The following is a 13,914-nucleotide window of genomic DNA, read 5'->3' as shown; positions in this document are numbered from 1 at the left end:
GATGATTCTAAAAACTATTACTGCAAGGGTAGGGAGAATTCAGCAGAACCTATTCCAAGTCCAGGAACCGGACTTGAGAGATACCTTTGACTAGCATCTAGCCTTAATAGTTCCAACCCAAAGTGCGAATTAACAGAGTCACTTGTCACTGTGGTGCATACAATTACTTTATGCTTATTGATGACCACATTTCACGTGAACCCGAGACAATATATTGGTAGTCGGTACATGCACCTGAGTGAAAGTGTCACTTGACATGGTATCTCCACTACCCAATGCAGAAAATGTTGATATTAGAATCCGAATGCATAACCAAATTGTAGAATTAGTACAGGTAGTTTTCTGATAATGATTTTGTGGTTGTTTTTTTATTAGAAATGATTAATCACATTTTTGGAAAAGTACCTATAATGTTGCAATTAGTTTTTTTTTTTCCCCTTTATGAAGAGTACCTATTATTTCCCGACCATGTCTTTTTTTTCCATAATCACTGGTAATTTATTTTGTCTATATTGTACGTACAGGTCATCCTACAGTCAGAAACAATTCAAGAATTAACCGAGACTTCTAAAGCTTTGGCGTCACTGCAGGAGGAAGCATCAGAGTCGAGAAAATTGGTGGATGCACAGAAAAATGAAATTGTAGCACTCTCTGTCATTTTTTGGTTTTTCTTTCCTGCTATTTACTAGTTTTTTAGTTTGGTGAACTTGATTCTGTTGCATTTCTTATTCTGGATTAGGTAATTTTGCTTTTGTTTCTGTTTCTTGCTTGCCCTAAAAGGCACTATCCACATAATGTCGGTACTAAGGAGAAATATCCACACTAAATCTTTAAAATTGCAACTCCAATGTCCATATAAATGCTTCGCAAGAAGGCTAGTAGTAGGTAAAGTATGGGTAGGCAAAATATAATATTGATTACTGTGGACCAAGTAGGTAAGGTAGTATGGGTTACTACGGACCAAGTAGGTAGGTAAAAGACAGTATGGGTTACTGCGGACCAAGTGGGTAAGGTAAAAGGTAGTATGGGTTACTGCGGACCAAGTAGGTAAGGTAAAAAACAATATAGGTTACTGCAGACCAAGTAGGTAAGGTAGTATGGGTAGATATAGAATAAGGTACCATTCTCCCCCTCAGGTGTAACATTACACGTGGACAATTAATGACAATTAATATCCAATATAAAAATATCCCAAGCAACAATTTCCAATGAGACCTCTATGGTAGATATAATTTTCATTCGTATAGCAATTCTGAATCCAATAAACATGTTCTAAACTCTCTGCATGGTGGATTAAGATAATGGCAAAATTGTAATAAACCACAATTTTTCAAGTGGTCATTGGTAAATATATAAGCCCAAAGGCAATTCTAATAAATCAGATTTTTCAAGAAGCTATTTGTAAATAAGGAAGAGATGGACTGCAAGGAACTAGATTTATAAATGGAAGACATGAAAGGGAAAACACTTGACGGCAAGATTATAATATAGTATAAAAGAGATGGGTAATTAATGAAAACAAGGATTCTGCTCCTTTTCCTGGAAGCCAGACAACTGCACACAGTGAAATAGATGTTTAGCAAGGGTATCATTAGGCATGTACTCAGCAACAAGTAACCTCTCATCACCATCACAACAATAACTGATCAAATTCGCAAGCCTTCGATGTCGCAACTTTCCGACGCCCCAAGCTTCCTCCTAAAACCCACCGGGAAGGAAGAGAAAAAGGATCAAAGTCAAGTAAAAGAGGGGAGGAAAAACACCCAAAACCTAAGGAGTAATGAAGAAAGAAGACGGGATTGAGAGAAGAGAATTAGAAACCCCAAATGGCAAATGAGAGAGGGATGTAATACAACAAACTGCTTGGGATCGGGCCAGGCGAATTTGGGGAATTTCTTGATAGCGATTCTGAAGACGACCCTTGTAGACTAGATTGGGGGCTTTCTCCCCACTCTCGGGAACGATAGACTCCGAGCTGAAGTTTTTGGTGGCGGCTTTAAGGTCGGAAAGTGAAAACTCGGAGAAAGAAGGAACTCCAACAACAACAATAGTAGGGTCCGAATCACCAGCCTGAGGTGGGTGCTTCAACGGCAGAATTTGGCTATGATGTTGTTTGTGATGTTGTTGTACCTTGTCTTTATCTGTTCGAGCCTTCCTTTTTAAGAGCGATAAGAGCGATGATTCACAGCAACCCATGACTACCTTATTCCCTCTTCACATGCTCACCTCACTTCTCAGTTTGATTGAGAAAGCTCTGGAATCATTAAGAAGCAGAAGAAGAACAAACAAGAAGAATAAGAAATCTAATCTGGTTCATTGCAGATCAAAACCCTAATTGTCCCTTGCATGCTTTCTGTAATGGGAATGAGATTTCAATCAAGGTATAAGTTTGTAAATTTGAATTCTTAAAGATCCTTGAATATAAAATAAAAAGATTAAAATTGCAGTTATAATTTGTCTTTTTAAATCCCCATTGCACCATAAGGGTATTTTGGTCATTAAATTATAATTTGTCCTTAGTTAGTCATTTTTAGAAACCTCAGGGGAGCCATATGCAAAGGAGGACTTTTTTTGGACTAAAAGTGACCTGGACCAAACCTTAGGGGGTCCAGATGAAAATATATGGAGAAACAAGCAGAAGGGGGAAAAAAATCTGCATAATGCAGAACTGAAAAGTGAAAAGAAGATGTAGCTATTTCTAAATCTGATCAAATTTCTGGAATCTAAGTACAGATAATAGATAGAAGAGATCAGTTTACATAATCAAACCTGATCTAAGTAGCACATTATTTGCAGCAGCAGGTGGTTGCACACCAAAGTTAAAGAAGAATAGCAGAAAAATTTTGTTAACACAGAATCGAATAGGTGTTTGCAGAGAAAAGCAGATCTCTGAGAAGGATGTAAAACTGCAGAAAATAATAGATCAGAATAATCAATTTAGTTATGGGATAAGTAAGAGGTAAGTAATAGAATATATATATATATATAAGTTTATATATTCATCTGATCTAACTATAAAATAAATACAGCAGTAGGTGGCTATGCACCAAAGAGAGAAACACTGAAATAGAACTTTAGAAGAGAATACTTGAAAACACTGTTTTGATTTAAAAAGCTCTGATACCATGTTAGAAAATAAACTTTAATCAACCAAAACAGTGCAATAACAAGAAGAACTAAGAAGAAGAATTGATAGGAATCACATACGCCTGCGGTTCTAGCTTAACACTCCTAGAATCTTAGCCTCTTATTTATAAATATCAATAGTCTAGTTTACAATTTGAGAAGCAAGCCATCTTGCCCTCCAAAAAAAAAAGAAATAACGAGTACAACTTATGGACTGAATTTTCTAGTAAAAGCAACTCCTAAAATCTATCCAAAATAGAAAGGTACTAAAAATGGGAAGTTCTGAAATTAGTTACTAATAGAAAACAGATAGTATGCTTTCTAGAAACTACCAAAAACTTGGGTAGCAAGATTCCTACATTAGAAAGAGTAGCATATCTAAAAAGGAAACAAGGAATAATGTCATAACACTGTTCACGTGAACAGTAACAACCCAAACTTCAACATAAGTTAAAAGGCAAATTAGGTATGTAAAGAACTGAGGGTAGGGTAATGGATGGAGTGAGTTGAACTGTACCCTTTTGATAAAACCCTAATAATATTTCCCAAAAATTCATATAAGAATGCAAAAAATAACAAAATAGACTCTGGTTTCTATGGTGCCAGACACCCCACACCTCACGGTGTTCCCTCAGCCTACGGCTGCCCACAAGACTCTCCAAAATTATTCCATTCCTCTCTCTTCCCGCTTTCCCTCTATTTATTATCTCAAATAACCCTAACTAACCCTCATTCCACATGGCCTCATCCCTAAGGTAACCCTAACTAACCCTCATTCCACATGGCCTCATCCCTAGGGTCCTAACACTATCGACCCCTCGAAAATCACCTTGTCCCCAAGGTGATGGAATTGTTGAAGTTTAGTCGTATGATGGTGCCGCATAACCATAGTAATTCAATATCATCCTCCCAGGCTGAACTGCTCAAAATCAGACTTGGAGCGAAGCGCTTGGTCTGGATTTTTTTTTTCCCTTCGCCGTAATGGAGCATTGCATCTCCCCTTCAGTTCGCTGCAGCCCCATCGTTGCCACCTCCCTTTCCATTTTGCAGTCCAAAGGTTGAAGACGATGGATTTTCCTTTTCTTGGCTTGGCCGGACCGCTGGTTTGGTGAATCGTTGGTTTGAACTGAGCCTTGGGTTGAACCTTGGTCTGTTTGACTTAATTGGGCCCAAATTAAAAATCAGAAGAAGTGGACTTTGGGGTAACGAAACGGGCCAAGCCCATGATAGATGTGTTAAATGGGTGGGGTCCAAATACAAACTATGGCTTATGATAATTGGGTGGGACGTTGGTTTGATGGGTTGGATTGGGTTGTGGGTCTTGAAAATGAAATGGATTAAGAAATATGGGTTAATAAAATGTGATGGGCTTGGGGTTAAAGAGATAGGTTGGGCCCAAGGAGGTTTCTTTGGGAACCAAGCGGCCCAATCTTTATATTTGGTTCGTTTGGGCCCTATGTGGGAGGATAAGTGTACTTGAGTTGGGCCCAATTTAGAAGAACCTAGGCTCTTAAGGGGTGAAACCAACCCAAAACCCGGTCTGGGGTGAACCAAACCAACCCTAAAAACCCTCCAACTCCACCATTGTCTTCCCCAATTTTTGGGGATAGAAACTTCAGCCGCCGTTTGCAGCTTTCCAGCGAGTTTTGTTGGAGTCCTTTGATCCTTCTTCTTCTTCGAATCATCGGCATGATTTCTTTCCTTCTCAACTTTGGGCTGGTAGGCATCGATACCTGAATTTCTCTCTCTCTTCTCTCTTCTCCATGCTCGGCGAGACACATCCCAACCGGCTGCAACTTCCACCGCTTTATCTATTGATTTTACAAAGTGGTTTTGCGATTCTTCCTCTCCAAGAACCAATACAGATTCGATAGAAGGACTCGTTGCAACCTTCGCGTTACTGAAATCGTTAACCAACGCCTTCTTGAAGTTTGTCCAGGTAAATTCCATCACGTCCTTGCCATAGATCCAATCGAGTGCCTCTCCTTCCAAATGTTGGATCGCCACTCCTAGCCACTAGTCTTCCTCGATTTTGTTCTCCCAGAAAAACAACATAATTTCTAAAGTCCATCTCTGACTTTCTCCTTTGCCAGAAAATGAAGGCAGTGCCATTACCTCCCTGGGATCGTGAATGCTCTGATGCCAATTGATAAAACCCTAATAATATTTCCCAAAAATTCATATAAGAATGCAAGAAATAACAAGATAGGCTCTAGTTTCTATGGTGCTAGACACCCCCCACACCTCACGGTGTTCCCTCAGCCTACAGCTAGACTCTCCAAAATTATTCCATTCCTCTCTCTTCCTTCTTTCCCTCTATTTATTATCTCAAATAACCCTAACTAACCCTCATTCCACATGGCCTCATCCCTAGGGTAACCCTAACTAACCCTCATTCCACATGGCCTCATCCCTAGGGTCCTAACACCTTTCCTTTGACATTGATATGAGAACCCTCAACAAGTGTAACCAAAGAGGACGATGGAACAAAAGAGGAAAATATGCATGTAGCCCTGGTCATATGATTAGAAGCTCCTGAATCAATGATCCAAGGGAGAGATGTGGTTGAAAGGCAAGCGGTAACATTACCTGTTTGAACAAGGTTGACAGTGGCAGTAGTAGATTGTGATCGAGTGGCCTGAAACTGAGTGAAACAAATAATATCTTCCTCGGTCATCTTTATAGTCTTACCCTTAAGTTGAACTTAGTAGTTGTAGAGACTGGTTTAGAGGTGGTGATTGCATTAGCCATGTGTAGGGGCTTCCCGTGATGCTTCCAACAATATCGTTGAATATGTCATGGAGAATCACAATGATGACCAGTCTTGACTTGTCCTCTAATTTCAATAGAGTTGTGTGAACTCAAATTTTATCCAGTATTATTTCCTTGAGTTCATCCTATATTCTGTCCACCATGGGTCTGTCCTCCAAAAGTGTCTCGGGAAACTGTTGCCAAAGCTAATTTTTTTTTTAGAGTTATTGGTACTCACCCTTGTAACACGAAGAACTCATGAAAAGGTGTCAGCTAACATGGGTACATGATCACTACCAAGAATCTGTGCTCTAACTGCCTCAAACTCCTTTCCAATGCCTCCTTAGAAATTTATAACAGCTAATTGCTCTCTTTGATTTTGCATAGTTTTGACATCAGAGGAGATAGGTAGAATAGAGTAATATCTCTACCTTTCCTATCTACGCGATGAAATTCCTTGGACAATTTGTAGATTCTAACCAGATTATTCTGACCAGAATATAACACATTCAACAATATTATCAGCCAAGGAATTAAACATTTGCCCAAGTATTCGAGCATCAACAATTGCCCAAGTATAATCATCTTTAGGTACAATCTTAGTCGAATGATCTATCTGTCCCCGTCCAGTAAGAACAATTCTAACTATAGCCCTCCACTGGTGGAAATTTGATACACCCTCCAATTTCTTCTCTGTTAACCGATGAGAGGATGAAGAAATAATTTCAGTCATGGTATTTTTACTTGGAGCTTCTCCCATATCCAGACACAATTAACATCAAATCAGATCAATCTCATAAACCAGAATCAAATTAATCCTAGAATCAGAATTAATCCCTAAAAAAGAGCCGGATTGAACCAGCTAACTAACTCAAAACCAATAAGTGAACTAGTTGAACCAAGAATGAACCAACCTTAAAACCCTTTCTTCTTCAAATCGTCTTCTCCAAATCATTGACTTCTCCAGATCGCAGAATTTCTCCACTAGTGTAGAAAACAAATTCTGGCACAACTCCGACAACCACCAAGGCAAACAGCATTCGGATACTCCTCCACTGAAGAAAAACACAAAAAGGGGTACCAACCTCTATCGATACCAGCCAGGAGTTGCCCCAGTTCACCAACTATCGAACTCTAGAACATACCTTCAACTAGAAATTCGATATAGTTGCAGCGTGAGATGGTGCTTCTGTTCTTCGATTGAAACATCAAGAGTGCAGCGTAAGGTGCTGCCTTCCCTTAATTATTTTTGAATATGACCCTCAAACCAGGTATAATCTCTTTTCCTTTATTTAGATTCATTTCGACAAGTAATTTTAGGATCGAAGGATAGGAAAGGGAAGACCTACAGCTCTAATACCATGTATTTTGAGAAAGAATAAGGTGAAGAACAAGGGAGAGGAGAAAATGGAAGTGATGATTTTGCTGTGGAGGCTCAGATAGAACTACTGAGCACTCCTCAAAATAACTTCGCCATTTATAGGCTAATTTACAAATTGATTATATATAGAAAACAAAGTAGAACTTAAATAGGAGAGCATCAACCAAGTTTGATTGGTATGGAACACCTAATTACCACATCCTTTTCCTATCGTTGGTTAGCGCTTTGCACTCTGACTCTCGATGGAACTTCCCTTTCCCAAATTGCCCTTCCTAACAGTGATAATTAAGAAACCGTTTGATAACCCACCAAAAAATAGTTTCTAGTGTTTCTTGCTTCGAGGAACAAACAAATTAGTCGAAAACCATTTGGTAAAACCATTTGGTAAAACCATTTGATTTTGCATGATTTTTGCAACATAAATTGAAATTTATGAAAAATTTTGCTTCGAGAAACACTTTTATCGCATTGTTACGTCTGTTTCTTGAAGCAAAATTGGGTGGGCATTGGGTATAAGTGACACAGTTTTAGAATGGGTATTTATCGAATTTGACACTCTAAACATATTAATGGCAGATTTCATAAATTTTACTATGAGTTTCAACTTTTCTACTTGCAAAAGCAAGTTTTATCAGATGCCTAAAAAAGTGTTTTTGCTTCCAAAACACTCAGAACTGTTTTTGTTGTTGCTTCGACTTGGTGAGTTATCAAACGGGTCCTAGGTTGCTACTTGCATTACCATTAACACAATGATTAATGAGAGGAGGCTAGGACAGAGCTATCATTTTGCTCGAGGTGTTGTTGTAGAGAAGCTCATCGTGACACCTTTTTATTCTTCGTCCAACCCACAATTGGTTGATGTGCACACCAAGGCCTTGTTTGGTCTTAGATTTCGTTTGTTTTATTCGAAGTTGAGCATGGGGGTTAGTGCAACAATTTTAGCGTAGTTGTCAAGGTGTCGCCTAGGCGTCCTGGTGTCACCTTGTTTAGTGTCACACTTTGCATAGACACCATGACAACTATGTCTATTAGTGAAGGCCTGATGCAAGACAACCAGCAGGGAACCAATTTGAAGCAACATTGAAGGCCACCTCAAACCAGCCAGCCAGTCAACTAGAAGGTTCCCTTGTTCCATAGTTTTGACCAATCAACTTGGACTACTACAATGGAACAAAACATGAGGAAGGAGCCAAAATTCTATTCACGTCAATGTTCACATGAACAATGTTACAGCCCATTATTTGGCATAATGGGATTATCCGTAGAGGATTTTACAGGGGCTTGAGGTCATATTACATGAAGATTTGATTATTGGGAGGTTTAGAACCTTAGTTAGAATTCTACTTTGGTAGCGTATAATTTTATTAGTTTCTATTATGTTGTGACTCGAATTTTTGTACCTGACTTCGAAGATGGACGCACACTAATATATTTTGGTGGAAGAACCTAATGACCCATTTTTGAAGATTTGTGATGGAAGCAGAGGTCTTAGGTGGATAGAACATAGCACATTGTATGGTATGACCTGACCTTATGGATTGAATGTTTACCCTGTTGGAGTCTATATATATGTACCTTATGTTCACCTATTGAGAGATTTGTGATTTTCACTTTAGGATTTTGGGTGAGAGTTATTGTAACGTTGTTCTTGGTGACTTGTTTTGAGATCTCCATTATGTTCTTCTACATGGTGAAAAGCTCTTCCTCTTCACCTGTGGATGTTGCTCATCACATTGGTGTGTGAATCATATTAAATCTTTGTGTTTTCATTTTGTTTCCATTTCAATTTGCTATTTCTTGGTGCTTGTTTTGACAGTTTCTATTTCTTGGTGCTTGTTTTGACAATTTCTATTTCCATAACATTATGTTGTCATTAATTACTAGGATATTAGTTTCTATTTTTAGTCTACTGAGTTTCTATTTCTTGTTAAGCTTAGCCAAGCTTTGAATAGGCCTTTACATTGCAATAAAGGAAGACTTTTGGAGAGACCGGGGGGGGGGGGGGGGAAGATGACTTGAAGCTTCAACATTTTGCTTTTGCAGTCCCCCTTTCTCTCTCCTCTTCTCTTCTTCTTCTTATGATTGGTCTTCTCCTTCTTCAAATCTAATTCTTCCCAGATTTCGCCTTCTTTCCCCTATTCTCTTTATGCTTCTTTCTTCTCTATTCCGTCCCTTAATAATTGTTAGCAGAGTCCGAACCTAGTAAATCTCTTCATCTTGCAGTCTGTTCAACCTTCTTGACTCTCCTCCCTAGTTTTCTTCTCCTCCCCCAGATCTTTCTATCACTTACATCTTTTCCTCTCTCCTTTTTCATTTCCCCTAATTTGTTTTCTTAGTGATTGTGACCAGAAAAATGCTGCAACCACCCGTCATCCTTTTCTTGTGGTGCCTATCATGAAGCAGATTTTTTCTTTGAAACTCGAGGACAAGTTTTTTCTTAAGTTAGGGAGAACTTGATGCAGGTCAACCAGGCAGGAAGCAATTCAAACCAGAGTCAAGGCCACCTCAAACCAGCCAGCTGGTCCAACTAGAAGATTCCTTGCTCCACAATTTTGACCAATCACCCTGGACTGCTACAATGGAAAGAAGGGTGGCCAAAACACGGTTTATGTCTCTGTTCACTTGAATAGTGTCACAGCCCATTATTTGGCATTTTAGGAATATTTATAGAGGATTTTGTGGGGCCTAAGATCATATTACATGAAGATCATATTTTGTGGCATTTCAGGAATATTTATAGAATACTCTATTGTCACTAGTTTTTAGGATATTAGTTTGAGTTTTTTATATGAGCCCCCTCCATTTCAATTGAAAACCATCAAGTTTCCTTTTGTTTCAAATTTGCTGTTACAATTTTACCCTCACTTTATAAATTTATTTGAAATCCTAAATAATATTTGTAAGAATCTTTTTACATGAGCCCCTTCATTTTCATTGGAAACATGGTGCACCCCCTCCAAAATCAAAACCTTACAAGGCACCTTCACACTTTACACCATTAGTGAAGGTACTTTGTAAACTGATTAAAGTCAAACTAATTTGTTTATATGACAACATTGGCCATAGATTAATAAAATGATCATGCAAAAGTTTTTTTAATTTGAGAAAAATTTCGATCATACAATTTGGGGTAATATGGTGACATCAAAATATTGTTTAGGATTCTAAAATGAATATTAAAAATATTATTTATGATTTTATATGAATTTATTAAGTGTGGGGGAAAAATAAAATCAAAACAGATGGGGTGAAGTGTGGACGGGGGGGGGGGGTGTTCGGTAAGATTTTGATTTTGGGGAGGTGTTGAGTGTTTCGAATTGAAATGGAGGGGCCTCATATAAAAAAAATTTAGGATTTTAAATAAATTTATTCAAATTAGGGTAAAATTGTAAAATTAAAGCTAAAACTAACAAAAACCTAACGGTGTCAAATATGGAGGGGGGCTTTGTAAGATTTCAATTTTGAGGGGGGTTCATTGAGTTTCCAATGGAAACCGACGGGGCTCATGTAAAAAATTCTATTAGTTTCTATTTTCAGGCTATTAAGTTTCTATTTCTTGTAAAGCATTAGCCAAGCTATAAATAGGCCCTTATATTGCAATAAAAGGAAGACTTTGGAGGGTTAAAAAAAAGAAGGATGAATTGAAGCTTTAACATTGTGCAGTTGAACCCCCCCCCCCCCCCCCCGCTTCTTTTAATGAGTGTTCTCTTCTTTCTTCCCCTTCTTCAAGTTTAATTCTTCTCAAATTTCCCTTATCCTTCTTTTTTCTCTATTCCATCCCTCATTAAGGGTGATAATGCCCAGATCTGTGTACTGTAAATAATAGAAGCTTATGACTCTAGATTGTCTGTCTAGAATTTGTAGGCATCGCTTCTCCACTATATGAGCCAACCCGTTTATCTTCTGCTTCTTCTTCTTCTCTAGTTGTCTTGCTTTATTAGTACTGCTTAAAATCCAACAAACTAAAATGTGGACTGGCATACATGGTTGTATTCAAGGAAAATTGTTAAGCTAAACTATACCAACTGTCTTTGAAAGCTGCAAGAGGGATCAGATCATTCTACTAACTGGTCTGTAGTAAGGATGGATTGAGGTTAAAGTGGTTTGTATTGGAGAAGTCAGTAATATATCATAGAAAATACAGTCTGTACTTATTGATGATTCTGTACTGAATCAGGAGAATGTTCTGTTGCCCTACCTGCAAGAGTTTTTTATGCCTTGATCCTGTTAATGTGCTGTTCAAAGTCTGCTCAGGGTTCTGGTTGGTCGCATGAGCATTTCACTGTACCATATAGGAGGCATTTTCCCTAAGGCAAACAGGTAGAAACAGTAGTCGAGTCTCTTCTGAGCTAATAGGGATGGTCCATTAGTATTTCGCACCTGTTATGGTGATGATAAATTGACAATTTGGTGATGATGACAATGCAGTAATGGTTGGACTATCTTGAGTTTGTCTAGTGTCTTCAATTGGACAGTTCTGTGACGAAAGTCAAAGTTTCCTTCTCTTCCTTTTCCCTGTATATGTCTCTTTTGTTCTAGTTTTGGCAACTGCTATGATGCTGGTGGCCAATGTAAGGAAGTCTAATCAACATCAATCTACTTCTTGGATGTTCAGGGCATATGTTTCTAGATCCATCTGCCTGATTGGGTGGTTTGACAAACCTGTCATCTATAATCATTAATTGTTTAAGGATTCGGGCTTGGTAATTATTGATCTGTCCATTGTCGTGTCTGGGCTGTTCTCAAGAAAGTATAATGGTCCAATCCTCAGTCTTTTGGATGCTTGAGATGTTTTTCAGGTTAATTATCCGAGTCCAATTTAAGTTTTGGATCCTTTTAAACCTTTAGAACTGGAATTTTCAGGTTTTGAACATTTTCTGTTTGCAACCTATTCTAAGGCCCAACTCTAAATTTTGATTTATTGGTTTCAAAATCTCTACGAGATCTTGAAAAAGGCCATAAATTTAACATATTTTTGGGTTTTTGAATAACATATTGACCTTTTCAATCTTGTCAATGCCATGTAAGTTGGGACTAATCCATTGGTTTGTATCTTTGAAACAGAACACATAATATATTCTGCTTTTTTTTTTTTCTTTTTTTCTTTTTTCTTTTTTATATGCTGTGGTATGATCCCTTAGATTTTATTCATTTTACATATTGAATTTGTTACCTGTAGTAAGCTCTGATGATATATTCCTTGCTTTTGTATAACACAGGACATATTGAAGGCAAAATGGGAAAGTGAAAAGTCTGTGCTGGAGCAATCAAAGAATGAAGCTGAGAGAAAATACACTGAGATTAATGAACAGGTGAATGGTTGGTCAATACATTTGATTTGCCCGTGTTTCCTTTTTTATTCCACTCTATGATGTATTCTTTCGATTTTGCTGATGTATACTGCAGAGGAAAGTATCTGTGATTGGTTATGTGTGACAAATTTTAGCATGAAAATAAAAAACAATAATTTTTATTTTATTTCTTTTTTTTTTGGGGGGGGGGGGGGGGGGGGGTGCCTACTGCTGGTCCCTTGTGTAGGGTCACGTTGGTTTTATGATGTGTGTATATTTGCAATGTTAAACATTTTTATGATGTGTGTATTTTGCAATGTTAAACATTTTTATAATGTGTATATATTTCTAATGTTAAACTACTCCCAAAAGGCTATTATATGGTAGTCTTTGCTGACAGAATGGTTTTGTTCCATAGAGTGTCGAGCATCTTATATTTTGTAACAGTTATTGTTGAATTGATTAGAATATCCAACTAACCATCCAATCTTGAGAGTTACATGTTGAGTATCCTACCTTTTTGAAAATTTTGGTTGTTCAAGATAGAATTGGAAGATCCTGTTGGACAGTAAGTCAGCTCTATGAATTTTCGGTGAGTCAAACTCAGCATGATGAACAGATTTTCCTCTAGGGAGGGAAAAGTATGTGATTGGAATTCAATTTCCAGCAGAAAGGAAAAGAAATACCTGTATTTGGTCTAGTTCATGTTGATATGCTTATTTGAAGTATGGTTAAATCCAGGTTGTTCTAGAAACTAGAAGTCATGAAGCTCAGTTTGGACTCTCCTACACAGCTTTCAGTTCAAGAATTTCCCACGTTCCCGGTCATTCCAGAAATCTTATCTCTGGACATGACGTGGTTTTGGTGTCTTGTCATTTTCTTGTATTTTGTTATTTAGTAATAGTTGTTTGGTGGGTTAGGGTCTCTGTTAGTCCATCTATGTCGTAAGTTGTTTTCATTTATTATAGGGCAAATCGTTCAGACTCCCCAAAAAGATGCCATAATGCACTAAAACCCCTTTTATGTGATGTATCCAGGGTTGGACGCCCCAAAAAACAGCATAAAAGGGGCCCAAGCCCATTCGGATGAAGGCCCAATCAAAGCGGTGCCGAATCTGAGCTAGGGGCAATTTGGTCCATTTCAGCCCCTAGTTCGAGTAGTTTTGGTGAGATTCAAAGTCTGGATTTTAAATTCTGTTTTGGGAGTCTTAGTAAGTCTTGTCTCCTTTTTAGGAGTCCTAATTGTTGAGTTAATGTTAGTTTTTTATTGTTAGTTGGAGTTGTTATGATAGGGTTCCTTAATTTTAGGAACCTTATCTTAAAGTAGTTTTATTTTGGTTAAGCCCATGTTTGTTTTAAATTAGCA

The 13,914-nt window shown here is 37.9% G+C and overlaps 1 protein-coding gene across 5 annotated transcripts in view; it reads left to right on the top strand.

Moving 5' to 3' along the window:
• The window catches only part of NUA (nuclear pore anchor), a 125,513-nt gene that overhangs the window by 94,510 nt on the left and 17,089 nt on the right, over positions 1 to 13,914 (top strand). For all 5 annotated transcript variants that reach the window (XM_089167784.1, XM_089167782.1, XM_089167783.1 and 2 more), the window contains exons 33-34: positions 525 to 641; positions 12,478 to 12,570. In XM_089167784.1, the coding sequence (XP_089023910.1) occupies positions 525 to 641; positions 12,478 to 12,570 (210 nt within the window). The remainder of the gene's footprint in view (positions 1 to 524; positions 642 to 12,477; positions 12,571 to 13,914) is intronic.

This window comes from Hakea prostrata, chromosome 9 (assembly GCF_041222555.1).
Source record: "Hakea prostrata isolate BN-2017 chromosome 9, UWA_Hpros_2, whole genome shotgun sequence".
NCBI classification, from domain to species: domain Eukaryota; kingdom Viridiplantae; phylum Streptophyta; class Magnoliopsida; order Proteales; family Proteaceae; genus Hakea; species Hakea prostrata.
Note: the sequence above shows the minus strand (reverse complement) of the source record. Positions and strands in the feature narration are given on the sequence as shown.